The following is a 14,323-nucleotide window of genomic DNA, read 5'->3' on the forward strand; positions in this document are numbered from 1 at the left end:
AAAAAAAAAAGGCCAACAACCACCACCATCCCCAAACATGAACAGCTTGGGAGCTTGACTGATAACATATTTTTCCCTTATGCTTTCTACTGCATTGGAATAGCTGCTCAGTTACCTTGATGTTGTTTGTTGGTAGGATTATGGTACTGATGTGTTCCAGGTTAGGTATGTTAGGTACCACCTGCATGTTTAATATTGTGAAAAACCTTTCACAAGGCTTCTGTAGAACCTTTCACTGGTTTTGGTGGTGTTCAGCCAACAAGAATGGCTTTTACTCATGACATCAACCCGTGGTACCTCCAATGCCATACCTGTGGATAATGCCATAGCAGAAGGTGTTAGCAGATGAAATCTGCCACCTTTGAAAGGAAAAGATTTTTCAGTCTGGAGAAAATTCATCAAGGAGCATATTGATGCTAATGTTCCTCTCAACAAAATTATCAAGAATTTGAAGTGATAGAACTATCTATGTGCACACAACAAAGTCATAATATTTTCTCCCTAAAGCACTTTTCCTTTTTATTACTGTTATGTGCAAGTACCTGAAAGGAATTTTGTAAACATTTGAAATATACTTAAATTCCTGCTCTTGTTTTAAAATTCTTGAAAGTTCTGTCTTAAAGGTGAAACAAATTTGTGAAGTAGGCTCCCTGCAGTTTAGGTACTGGTGGATAGCAAAATTTTTATAGGCAACACATCTTGCCTATACGATAAAGTGGCTTTACCCTTCTCAGCATCTTTTCCAGATGCTGTGTAAAGTAATCTACGTAAATCTAACTACTACAGATTAACCTTCTTAACTGTCAGGTTGCAGCTTTTATTTATGTTTCTGCTGATCAGATTAAAAATGCTGCAGTCACGGGTTGTGTAGTTAATATTGAATTTTGTATTCCGGTCTGCAACAAATTACTTTCCTCTGTGCATTGGCAAAACTGGTTAGTAGAGCTCAGAGTTTAATTAGTGGGCTGTTGATGAGACAGAACAGGTATTCCAAGTCATTGTTCCAAATTACTGCGAAATTTGTTGGTATTGTGATGGCTTTTGGTTTTTGTTCTTTGACAGAGGCTGAGGTACAAAACCTTAACTGTTGCTGAATTAAGTAATTTAATGACAAAATTACCAGGGCTTTTTGAATTTGCAGTCAGCCAGGTTTCAGGTATTGTTACTGCAGGATATTGTTNGCTCAGAGTTTAATTAGTGGGCTGTTGATGAGACAGAACAGGTATTCCAAGTCATTGTTCCAAATTACTGCGAAATTTGTTGGTATTGTGATGGCTTTTGGTTTTTGTTCTTTGACAGAGGCTGAGGTACAAAACCTTAACTGTTGCTGAATTAAGTAATTTAATGACAAAATTACCAGGGCTTTTTGAATTTGCAGTCAGCCAGGTTTCAGGTATTGTTACTGCAGGATATTGTTATGTCCTACTTAATATTCTTGTTTTGCAAAACAAACTCTTGTTTTTCTTCATTTTTATGTTCCTCTGCCATTTCCTTTAGACTTGAAGCATTACTGCCACTCTTTCCACATGAAATTATTCCAGGTTTTGGGATGCACTGGGTTGTCATATCTTGGCTGTCTTTCCCAATTCCTTTGCTTGCGTAGTTCTTCTCATTGAGAGCATCTTCTTGGCCTTGTAATAAATATCTCTCACCTACAGACCAAGTTGTGAGTTACTTTGTTGAGCCACAATGGACTTTTCACTGTGCTCATGTAGTTCTCTGACCCTTCGTAAAGCGGGGACCTTGGTCGGTGCACAGGCTCTGTCCTGGCTCTGCCCTTCTTCTCCCATCTCTCCACTACTCACCACCATCATCTTCTAGAATAGTGGCATTTCTCATGAACTTTGCCTCTGGGTGCCTAGTATTGCTCTTTTTTTATAGAAGTTTGGTACATTTGCACTGAAACCGTGTGTATGGTACAGTATGGGCTCACTTTGATCTGAACTTACTGTCCTTTCGATTGAAGCCTGACCAGTGGAAAAATCACTCTTGGTTTGCCTTCAGTTTCTACTGCATTGTTCAGTGTTAAATTTTAGTTGCCTTCCCCTTTGATCTAAATTTCAGTAGTGGCAGCATTTGGGATGGTATGCAGGAGGGAAGATACATCTACTGTAATGAAGCATGTACCTCTTCTGTGACCTGCTGGTTCATGCTGCTGGAGTGCCTTTTCTCTTTGGTTTCAGATCATGGTTTTTTTTTTTTTTTTACCCTCTTTTAATTTCATCTTATGAGTAACAATGTTAAGTAGTACACTTTCAATATTTCATCTTCAGTCATAGTCTTTACACATTTGAAGTATTTATGTGCTTTTGTATCTCCTTTTAGTCATGCTTTAACCAAAGGATACCATATTTAGCCTTTCAACATTGAGCTCTTCTAAGCTTGCATCTTAAGTCACTCTCAAGCCTTAGGTCTTGCTTAACTTAACCTGGTGGTTGCCAAAATTTACCTTCAGTTTGTTGTCCTCCTTGTCTCCAGTACATACATTTCCTGTTAAAATGGAGTGGGGTCTTTACCATTCTTTATTTACTGCTGGCCCAACAACGCTGTATCCTTTCTCTATGATTGACATCCCTTATTTGGGATGAGAAAGGCTTCCTACAACATATTTAATTCCTGTTGCGGATTACTTTCCACACTACTGCTTACCACTTTTATGTGCTGATTATCTATCAGGTTTTTTTCTGTTTCTGTTTGGTTTCACTTTTTCTTACTGAATCTTGTTTCAGCTTAGCCTGTTTGTTTGTAAAGTCTGCATTCTTGTGTCTAATTTGTCTTTACAGCATTGAATTTACTGTTCAGGATAGACAAGTCATGGCTGTTTCTTGTCCATTCATGCCTGTCCCCAGAACACTGGATTTTTATAGTACAGTCCCTGTTCTGTTCTGGGACAAAGCGGGGAGGAGTGCAGCCTCGCTCTTCTCGGAACAGCTGCTAATTCAGAGGCTGCATGCTCCTTCAAGGAAGGGGGAGGAGAAGATGAAAAGAAGGGAAGCAAGTGATGTCAACTGAGGGGAACAAAATCCAAATATTTGTTCAGAAATGGAACTCACTTGTCTCGTGTATGTCAGGAGCAGTAGCTTTTGAAAACATACTTAATCAGTTGCTTGAAGTAGTACAAACACACCCGTGCTGAAAATCCATTTTTACATTTAAAGAAACTCGATAAAAGCAGGAAGACAAAAAAGAAAAAGGAGGATAATATATTCTGCAGCATGAAATGTGTGTGCTGTTTCCAAGATATCTCCAGCCCAGCACAACTTGCAGCGGGCCAATGATAAGGTTCCAGCCTTGGAGTGGGGGAGATGCAGTTTTAGTTCCCTGTTTTAGTGACTGTGTTACCCTGTCCAAGTTCACCATGGAAATCGTGATGCCTTTCAGTTTCTCTTCTCCACACTAGGAATAAAAGTGCTTTCCTCAGTGGTGTTTGTGAGGAAAGGTGCGTTTCAGAGATAAAATGCTTCCATGCTACGGTAATGGGAACCGCAGAAGACTCCAGCCAAGTCAGCAACATCTGTCTCAAACTGCCACTTAAGCTTTGCATGCAGATTAGTCCATGTCCTCCAGCACAGCAGTCACCCAGCTGACTTGGTTGAACTCGCTGTAGTATGCAGGTAAGAGCACAGCCTTGTTTCAGGTGAGATGTGGAACACCTGCAGTGACAGAAGCCTTTAGGAGACTGTCAGGCACTGTTTTCAAGAGCGGGTGTGTCTTCTGTTGCTGGTATGGTCAAGTTTAAAATGGAGTAATTGCATGGTTTCGCAAGTCCTCTTGAAATTTCTGTGGGAGTAGGGTTTTCCGAAGGGTCTGGTGGTGCTGGGCAGCATCAGGCTGTCAAAGCAGGCCTCATCTTGGTCTGTTTTCTGAGTGGATATTCAGGATATTCTAGGGTGAGAACCATTACTGTATCTAATTTTGAGGGATGGCAGCTACTGTCAATTAGTATTTCATTTACATGAGAACTGCTACTGCCTGAGCATCTCTGAAAATCAAGACATTAAATTACACTGTCTTGCATTAAGAGATTTGTCAAAGCTACAGAAGAGGACAAAACTCGTGTAATCTCCTCTGGCGCTGCCTGGCAAAATCAGGTTTTCTAAGTCGACATGGTGCTGGTTGAATGATGTTGCTTTTTGCTGTGGATAGCTTGCAGGTGGGGTTTTGGGAGGCTTGCTTTGTTTTTGAGGTCACTGTGTTCAGGTCCTAGTGATTGTCTTCCGAAGGAAGATGTGGAGGTTCAGGGATCACAGTTACCTCACTAGCACTAATCACTTGATTGCTTTAGCTAGGTTTATAGGATTTATTTCACATTTTGGGCAACACTTCTCTTTATTCCCCTTTTATTTTTCTAGGCTTGTTGTCATGGTATCTGGCACTTCCCATTCAGATATTAAAATTGAGTGAGCGGTGTCTGTATGTCTGGTTCCTTTTCCCTCTCTTATCCTCTCCCCCAGGGAGAGTTTTACGTGGGATGTAGCACACTGTTTGCAAGGGCTTCCTTTGGGGGATTTTTTAATCATGTAGCAGCGTCTCTGTTGGAGAAGGCCTGGTGTGAAGAAGCCCCTTCCACTTGGACTGGAGTTTATTAAATCCTGTGTGTGTAGAGCTCCCATGGGACCTCATTGTGCAACTCGTGTCTCCCCTCGAGCTCCCCAAAAAAAGGCCTGTCTCCTGCATGAATGAGCTTTTATCTCTGGCATTTCCAGGATTAAGGCAGCAAGAGGAATTTTTTCCCTGCAGATACCTGATGGGGAGGGCCCAACTTTTGTTCTTTGGGTATCAGAGCTCTGGTGCCTTGGGAGAGAGTTTGCTTGAGGGATCTTGTCCTGTCTGAGGAGCTTTGTGTCATTATGTAGCATTTGCAGGTGCTGTAGCTGTGGAACACAGAGGGATTTTCCTTGTGCTTTGGGTTTAGTTTTGCTTTTTTACTTGCTATGAAACTACAAGCACGTTTCTCTTAGGAGGGGGTTTGTTATAAAGGCACCTCACTGAGTCTGGAACCTGGCTGTACTCTCCAGTCGTATCTTAAGAAGAAGGATCTACTGAACTCAGAATTTGCAGGTGGCTATTTTTAACCAAGAATAAGTCATGCTGCTTAATTGTAGGTGCAGTGTAGCATCACAGTATGTCTGGGGCTCTAGATTGGATTGCATTTAAATACAGCTGACTTTTTCCTGAGGTACAGGTAGGATCTTCTGAAAAGAACTAATAAGGGCGCCCCAAGTACAGTAGTTTGATGGAACATCCCCAAACAAAACTTCTACTCTTGCACCTTTCTGCAAGAGGTAAAAAAAAACAAGCAGTTTACTACTCATTCTTGTCTCGGTTTTGCTTGGAGAGAGACTATGCATTTTTCCCTAAATTCTTGTAAAAGTGAGAGTTACAGTGTAAGAGGAGAAGAATGCTTTCTTGCATGGGCAACATGTATTGAATAAATCCTAGTCTGTACAAATGTAAGGAGGCTGTACTGTAAATAAGCTCTAGACTAAATGGGTGCTGTGATAGAGCTGCACTAAGCACAGAACAAGTTACCCTTCATAGTTGGATTGCAGTGAATTGTGACAGTGACAGACTTAGCTTATTGTTTGGTCTTAGGAGCACCGCATGCAGGAGATGGTTCCCTCCTGGTTTGCTTCTCTGAGACTGCAGTGTGCAATGCTGGGGGTGACAGCAGGTGCTTCTCCTTGGTACAGGAGTGGAGGATGAATGAGGTTGACATTACTGGTGTAAAAAGCATCAGAGAAGGAGCAGGGTTTGAACTGGTCTCATGATCAGATCTCATTTTCCCTTGATCTGAATCTTCTCTCCATAGCTTACCTCCTTTTTTAGGTGAACAGCTCCATTTGTTGGTAACTGTTGTAAAAACAACAACAACAGAAGTGCAGCAGTCAATTCACTTGACCCCCTTGGTACGTTTTGAATGTTTCTTCTCAAGGGTATTTATGTAACCTTCTCCAGAAGCCCCTACTTCATACAGCTTTTCATATGAGTTGTAGTCATTCTTTGTCTTCCCAGGAATGTGTTTAAAGCACTTCTGAAATGGTTTGGAGGCTCACAGGGTGGTGCTGTCAAATGGGCCTGCCGGCTGGGGCAAGGCTTGCCTCGACTGTCACTGCATTTCTTTGGTTATTCTTGTTACAAGACAGAGAGCATGGCAAGTCTTCCTCCTGCCAGTCTCCCTGCCAGCCAGCCATAGGTGCTATGTATTAGGAACATCTCCAGTTGGAGAAACACTGAGTAAGGTGGAAGAACATGTGCAGGTCTGCTTGGCAGGGCCGCAGGTGGATAGCAGTTTGCACTCAGCTTTTTCGACAGAGAGAAGCTCGCCCTGCCACCAGTTTCTTTCTTCCCTAAATTTAAGCGGGGTCGTAACAGGCAAAAATGGTGCTGGGAGGTTTGGAGAATTCATGGTGAGCATTATTTGTCTTTTGGTCCCAAACCCAGAGTGACTGAAGGCTGTTACTGTCTGACGGCTCCTGCCTGGCTAATGCGAGATGAGCTGTCAGACGTGCCCTACTTCTGAAGGGAGGGATTGTGTCAGAAAAGCATCGGCGCTCGCTGGCGTTTGTGTTATGGCTGTCAGGCGGGCAGCTTTAATTAGGTTTTACATTTGGGCAGGGGACAACAAAAACCACAATTTAAGGCAGCTTGGATCGCTGCTGCCCCATTCTTTGCTTGTTTTCATGAGTGACTGTAGTGACCGTAGTCCTTTAATGTGACATTCAATTCCACAGTAACTTATTTCCAGATATAAAGGGTATTTTTAAACATTTCTTTAACCTGTCTGGTCATAGGTGAGCAATTAAAAGTTGTCCTCTTCTATTAGTTGTTACTAGAACAGTTTCCTGCAGTAGAAAGGCTTCTGACTTTCAGAGAAAGGAGTTTGCTTCTGCTTTGCTTGTGGCAATGATTGTTCTTCATACAGCTCCTACTACAACCAGCAGGAACAGTGTTATTTGTAGAGCTTCAGAGCAGAAGAGATTATAGAGCACTTAATGCCTCTTGCCAAAACCTCCCTGGATTAATTCCTGCTTGAGCAAGAAAAGGATAGCTTTCAAAAAATACAAACTTCCAGAATTTCCAGTGGTAGAAGAACTGACAAAATGGTTGGTAGGTACTTAAATTCATTTTACCTTCAATATCAAAAACAGAGCAAATGACTTGCCCAGGAAACAGCATTTGCTCTATTGTTTCTAGTCTGGTTTTACCTGCCAAGCAATGGGTCTGGGGATATATAACTCCATGGAAAGACATTATTAAGAAAAAAAAAAATGAATCTGTGCTTAAAGTGAACACTAATGTTGTACTTTTTTGATCAGATAGGCAGATTGACCCCCATATCTTAATTGAGAAAGGTTTTTCTAGTGCTGTGATCAATTCTCATGGCACCATCACCAAGGCATCTGTGTCTTGCTTGAAGCACATGTACTGGAGCTGGACACGGCTCTCCACCAGCGAAGCACAGTCAGATCAGAATCGGTGCTTTTGCTTTCCCTTTTTGATTGTGTGGCTTTTATGCTAAAGAATAACTGTTTTAACCCTGTTGTCAACATTGCAGGTCTGATGTGGCCTCTATCAGTCTTGCATTCCAGCATTTCTAAAGTATGCCTCAGTTAACTTCGTTTGCCAGAAAATAATCTTTGTGCTATCTAAATGCATGTATTTGTGGTCTGCTGAGGAGCTTAAATTGCTCTGCACCTTCACTCTATCCTCTTTGTTCTTATCTTCTCATCCTGTCTATCTGCAGTTGATCTTCATAAGAAATGAGTTTGGGGGGTTTTCCATTTACAATAGAAAAAAAATCAATTTAGGGCCAAGGTCTGTTTCCTGAGGTAGACATGTAGGAAAACATCTTTACTGTCTTTACTGTTCACAATTCCCAGTTAGAGATCTGTTGACTTTTTAAATCTATTTAATGTGTGCCATGTTGATTTTGTTTTAGTCAATTAATAAGAAGTACCAAATCTAGTGCTTTAGAGAAGACCAAGTATATCAATGCCATTAAATCAACATTCTTGAAATTTATAGGTCAAACTTGTAATCTCATCAAGAAGGTTGTCAGTTTAGTTTGACAGAATCTGTTTTCCATAGACCTAATTTGATTGACATTGATTTTATTACCCCTTACTAATTTTTTATTATTAGAGTTCAGTATTGAATATTCTGTAATTTTTGCCTTGCTCAGCATTAGACTGATGAACCTGTAATTACTTGGGTCATCCAGTCCTTTCTTTTCAAATTTCAGTGCAAAATCGTCTTTCCTCCAGGCTCCTGGCATTTGTTAATCACAAGAGAGCCTTTGGCCCCTTTTTTTGGAGTCTCTTCTATGCAAGTAATCCAGATCTTCTCATTTAAACATACATAATTTTAGGAGCTCCTGTTTAGCATCCACCTGGTTTTCTAGTTAGTACTTCATGTAGCTTCTTCAGGTGTACATAACGTCTGTTGTCTCTGTACTGTTACTATTAGTATCTGCTGATGAGTCAGGATGAGTGTTAAGGGATCTTTTTTCTGTAATCTAAAAAAATAATTCTTCTGTTTTTCCGACCCTCACTAGCCAGAGATTTTTTCTTATTTTTTGTTTGATATTTTTGTTCTAACTTGTATTTGTTTCTATGTTTTTTCTGTTTACCTCCTAATTTAAATATGGAATTGGCCTAAGCAGACTGACTCTCCAGAGGAAGTAAGGGAAGGTACAGGTCTCTGGCGCTGCCTTTCTCACAGTTGCAGGTTTTTGAATGTGTGGATAAATATTACAGGGTAAACAGAACATGGAAAAATCATTCCTGTGGCTTATTTTAATCTTGGTGATTTTCAGCTCTGAAAATGCAAAATGTGTACATTATCAGCTTGGGCTTGGTTTTGACTGTTTGTTTTTTGTTGTTTTTTTTTTTTTTTTTAACTGTCAAGTCCTTGATAATTTCTAACCCTGTTACTGCTTACTTCCAGACCTATTCCTTACCAGATCATAGGAGGTCCACTATACATTCTCTGCAGCTAGATAAAACAGTCAGAAAGAGCAGTGGTGATAGCAATGTAACAAGGTGTTGTTTTAGGATCATCTAGAAATATCTCTTGCCTGACCTACTGAATCACAGCGTGCGATGAACTATTGGATTCCAAATCACAGAAAATATTTACTATTTACGGTGCTGTTCCTGGGAAGTGTAGCATGGGAATGAACTACAGTGTCTGTGTGGGATCCCACTGAGAGGTCCAGCTGCTTGCTTTGTGCTGCCAGATTGTGTCCAAAGAAGTGTTACCCTTTTGGAGTACATGCAGTAAGAGTACAGGATGGAGAAAATAGGGAAGTTCATACTGTTTACTGTATTCTGCAACAAATCCTTTCCCTTTTTTTTACCAGTAACAATTTTTAGTTCTTTCGTATCTAGAGTCTGTGTTTTGTCTGACATAAGGTGTACTGCTCTTGAGAGGAATTTGAAAATAATATTTTTAGCTGCATGTATAGATTTTTTTTTTCCTACCTTCTTAGCTGTAAATGCTTAGCACACTGAAACTTTGATGTTTGCCACAGTCATAAAGCTTTTCACAAATTAGCGTTGTCTGGGTTTATTTTCTTTTCAGTTTTTTGAGACTGGGGCGTGTCTGTCTTCTTGTGCACGATAGTGTTTGGGAGAAGTTGTTGAAAATACAAAGTAACCAAACAAAATACACCTGAAGTGGAAAGATCTTAATGAAAGATTTCCTCCCTTCAGCTTCACTGATGCAGTGAGGGGTATGGCAGAAAGCAGCAGAAGGAATTTGCTGATGGAAACAACTGTACCAAGATTTCAGTGGGCTGCAAAGGGTGCAGGGTTTGAGAGGTTTTAAGATAAAAGGGCATTTTATTGAATTAACAGAAATTCAGTGCTCAAAATGCTGAGCAGATCCATCCTTTTTTGTAAGAATATTATAGAGCCAATTTAGCAATTAGTGTGTTGGATATGGTTTCATAACCAATAGCTTCTGAGTAACAGGCCCTAAATCCTGTTACAGGTTTCATGTATTTCATGACATTCAGGAGTATATACACCAGCAAGAAGAAATCACGTTTCCTGCAGACCTATTGTTCCAAGGAAAATGCTATGACAATATAATAGTTTTCTTTAAGCCAGGTTCTGCAGTCCTGCTTGCAGACAAGACAGCTTTATTAGTGTTGGTGTTCGTTATCCTTCACCTTGGAGAAAATATATTTGTTTCCAGTTGGTAGAGAGAAGCAGAGATGATATCTAAATAACTTGAATGTTACTGGAGAACTCAGAGGAAGGTAGTGAATAGTCTGTGGAATTGCTGTATCATTCTTTTCATGTATAGCCATTATTTCCCTTCCCTGCTGCTAGTGCTGTCTGCAGGTTCGCTATCTGTGGTCTCTTCTTGCACAAGTACTTACAGAAGTGACAGTGTTTGTATGAGAGAGAGGTAAAGGCCGCTGTATGGATTGTAGAGATCAGTCCATGTGCCTGGAGAATAAGAGTGGCTGGACATGGAAACCCATGGTCAGACAGACTGACATAAATTCCAGGGCCTTGCATTAGGTATTCCTGCTGTGTGTACCTCTGAAGGTCCACAGAGGATCAACGGGAAAAGAAAGGACAAATGCAGGTTATCCAAGTTCTGATCCTTGAGTCTCCCTAAAGCATAAAAAGAGGTCTGTCTCCTAGAGAATGGCTTCTTTCTGCCTAGGACTGTTTAGAATTAAGTGCACTAAAGATTTGATGTGTTCAGAGGCACAGGAATTGGGACTGTATAAAATATCTCAGGTAGGCAAGAAGAGGAGGAAGGCATACCAAGAAAAGGATCTTTACAGTGTTTCTGTTCTGGGCTTTGTGTTTAGCCACACTTCAGCTTATTCTTGGTTAACGTCATGTAACTTGGGTAAGAATATTTCGGTTGAGATTGTTCAGGAAGTCCAGGAAGACTAGATATGTTTTTATACTTTTTTTCCTGAAGTTAAATTGGTTGGAGGGAATTGCTCCCTGGTTGTACTGTAGGTTGAAACAGCCATTTTTTATCCTTATGCCTATATGTGGGCATTTCAGGCATGAACTGCAGTGTTTCCATGGATTTTTAAAGTCTTCTATCGCATAGTTAGCAGCTTTTAGGGCTTTGATCTGATTTCGTAAGACAGAAGTGCTCCCTGTATTTGTGTTACAGCAAACACTGTATTTTTGGTGGCGTCTGACTTTGAGAAACACACAGATGCTTTTTTGTAATCCAGGAGACAAAGAAACAAAGCTTTGTGCTGGGAGGCAGGATCTGTGCCTCCAGGGGACATCAAGGCACTTGGTGTGCAGCTGCCTTCCCAACCTCCCCTTTTCTCCTGGTGAGCAGGAGTTGGGTCGCTGCTTGCTGCTCCCGTGGATAGAAATCTCCACAGATGCTGTTCTCCTTGGGAGGGATTTTCACATGTTTCCTTTCTCATTGCCTGTGAGCAGAAGAATTTCAGTCCCCTGCACATCAGCACCGAGGGACAGGTTGTTTTTTGGCTTGCTGTGCTCCAGATACACTGAACTGAAGGGTGTATGGGAGGAGCATGGTTGGAATACAGGACTGCTAGCCTGCCTGCTTGGGCTCACCGATTCTTGAAGTGGGATTATCTGTGTATGTTTCTAAGCGCATGTGCCTTAATAAAAAAAAAAACAAACCAACCTAAGATTTGCTCTGTTTTCCAAACATGAAAAATAAGTTCAGTAGGAGGTTCTAAGGAAGGGATCTGGAAGCGGCTGTCTGTCATGTTGCATTAATAGAAACTGATGCTGCAAAGCTGCTACTTGGGAATCAGGAAGAGATCCCTGCGGAGCAGGTTCAGCCCTCTGCAGACCTGTAGTTTTATCCGTGTGTGCACAATACCTGTAGTGCTGACAGCACAGCCTCGCCAGCTCCGTGTCACTTATCCCGCTTATTAACCAGGTCTCTTTCCCCTGCAAATGCAAACACAGATCTCGCTAGTAAAACAGAAGCTGTTGAAATGATTTTGGCTGCTCAAGTGGGCTCCTGCCATCCCGTGCACAGCAGCAGTTGTTGTACTGTTTGGGTTTGCTGTCATCTCTAATACTCGGAGGGGAGCTTTAATGTGGTCCCTCGCCCTGCTGCAATTTGGGCTGTCCTTTCTCCTCCTATTCACTGGCTGCTCACTGAGCAATAAAACGAGACATAAAGGTGGTTATCTGTTCCTCAGTCAGCTCCCTCAAGGTCAATGTAAAAACTGTTTCCTAATTTTAAACACTTAGAAGTTTGTTTATAACAGTAGCCAAATTACGTGCGTGCACTTATCATTTTTAAGAGGTGGCTTCGGTATTGGCAGGTCAGCCAGTGACGTTTATTAGGAACACAAAACTATTACACAATTCTGTTGCTATCAAGCCTCATACATGCTCTTCAGTAAATTCCTGTGGAAGGCAGGGTGGAGGAGTTGCTGCTTCTCGTTCTTAAAGTCGGATCTTCAGAGCAGCAATTTAAAGTTATGTTGGCTTCCACTGTATTCAGGAGATAACAAAATGGTGAAGAACAGCATAGAGACCATGAGGGAAAGCAGAAATAAGAAAATTGTGTTCCTGCTCTTGGAGGTTGTTCCTATGCTGAAAAATACTGAGTTCTTTTTTTCTTTCTTTCCTGTCTTTCAACAGGGCAGAGTTTAGGGTATGGATTCGTTAACTACATTGATCCAAAGGATGCAGAGAAAGCCATTAACACTTTAAATGGACTCAGACTCCAGACCAAAACCATAAAGGTAAGAAAATACAAAATGCGCTTTTCACAGTTCAGGAAGGGGGAGGAAGTAGTTGAAACAGTTTCTGGCAATTTCATCATTATTTTACTCTCCATTGTAAGGGTGCTAATGAGCTCCTCCTTGGAACAATGGGAGGACACGCAGAAGATAAAATCTCTCTTCTCGGAAATTGCTGCTATTGTTAAAGGGAGGGGAAAGTAACAGGAAGCTCCTTAAAACATGACAGTGAGGCTAAAATGTAGAGTAAAACACTCTGAGTGATACCATTCTCCATAAACAGGTGTGTTCATAAGTTACGTGTTTTCTTATGCTTTAATGGGAAATACTTTGACATGGAGCTCTCCTAGTGATGCTCCTGTCACTGTCAGGTGTTAAAAGTATGTTTCTCTCAAGTTAGGATATGTCATTCTCAAAAAAAAAAAAAAAAAGTTTTTTTCTGCAGTTTCTACATCCTTAATTTGATTTATTCTTTGAAAAGCTGGAGGCTTCCCACTAAAGTCTCTTATTTCATTGCTGTAATAGACCATTAGTTATTCAATGACCTTCTTTAGTGGTCTCACAAGAAAAGCAAGCTTCTACACTGTCACGGTTTTTGCTGCATGGCTGATAAAGCTGTTCTGAAACAGCTTACAGAAGATTTCTACATCCCAAATTCTGACAAATAATACAGCTTAAGGGATGTGAATCAAAAAATTGAAGGGGAACAAACAGCAGATCAGATTCAAATTATCGGAAACTACTTTGATCACATTTGAATGCTGGCTTTTGATTTGTGCCATTTTCTTAATTTTTCTTCTATACTTAATTTGTATTTCAAAGCCAAAAACTTACGTTAAAGAACATAAAAATAGCATTTTTGCTTCAGTGAATATTGGTTTAAGTCATGTCAGTGATTTCAGATCTTGCAGAAAAGATAGTCTAGTCAATACTTTTTGTACTTACCCATTCTCACTAAAGGTTGTAGTCTGGATAAAGTGGTGTTCCCTAAAGCAAAAGGATTTGTTGGATTCCGCTGTATCTCTAACGATTGCTTCAAGCAAGTTTTCCCTGGTCTGTTTGATCAGTGAAGAGCAGAAGTCCTGGGCTGAGGGTTATGAAAGTGGTGGAGTAGCTTCACGGATGAAATAGGGAAAGCTGCTTCCAAACCTCCCCTAGACCATCCAGGTTCCATCCAACAGATATGTACGTGGGCCATGTATCAAAATGCTCACAGCATGATTTTGTAGAGTTAAATAGAAAAACTTTGTGGAATATGTAAGGCAAGGCAGCAAAATCTACCATCTTATCGACTGCTGCAGGTGGAACTGCAGGCTTGCACTCAGCAGTTTCCGCTTACGGTGAAGAGTTGCTCTTGAAATTGCTTTTAAAGGCACATTATCAGAAAAAATGTTTTGAAAATACTTTATTAAAAACTCAGTGGAACTTGAAAAATCTAGATCAGTTTTTAATGCAACACATGTAGTTTTGACCATGATTTCGCTTTAGCAAAGGTGCTACTTTTCCTCTGTTTATTTTGTGAACTAGAGCAGTGCTGTTATTGCCTTCATAATTATTCCAGGGTTACAGAAAACACAAGCTACAAGAAGGCCTCCA

The 14,323-nt window shown here is 40.8% G+C and overlaps 1 protein-coding gene across 6 annotated transcripts in view; it reads left to right on the plus strand.

The window, feature by feature from the left end:
- ELAVL4 (ELAV like RNA binding protein 4) overlaps positions 1–14,323 on the plus strand; it is a 68,353-nt gene that overhangs the window by 35,607 nt on the left and 18,423 nt on the right. For all 6 annotated transcript variants that reach the window (XM_027894038.1, XM_027894030.1, XM_027894079.1 and 3 more), the window contains one exon: positions 12,627–12,730. In XM_027894038.1, coding sequence (XP_027749839.1) covers positions 12,627–12,730 — 104 coding nt within the window. The remainder of the gene's footprint in view (positions 1–12,626; positions 12,731–14,323) is intronic.

This window comes from Empidonax traillii, unplaced genomic scaffold, assembly GCF_003031625.1.
Source record: "Empidonax traillii isolate 1590-97213 ecotype Southwest subspecies unplaced genomic scaffold, ASM303162v1 scaffold15:size5535645, whole genome shotgun sequence".
NCBI classification, from domain to species: domain Eukaryota; kingdom Metazoa; phylum Chordata; class Aves; order Passeriformes; family Tyrannidae; genus Empidonax; species Empidonax traillii.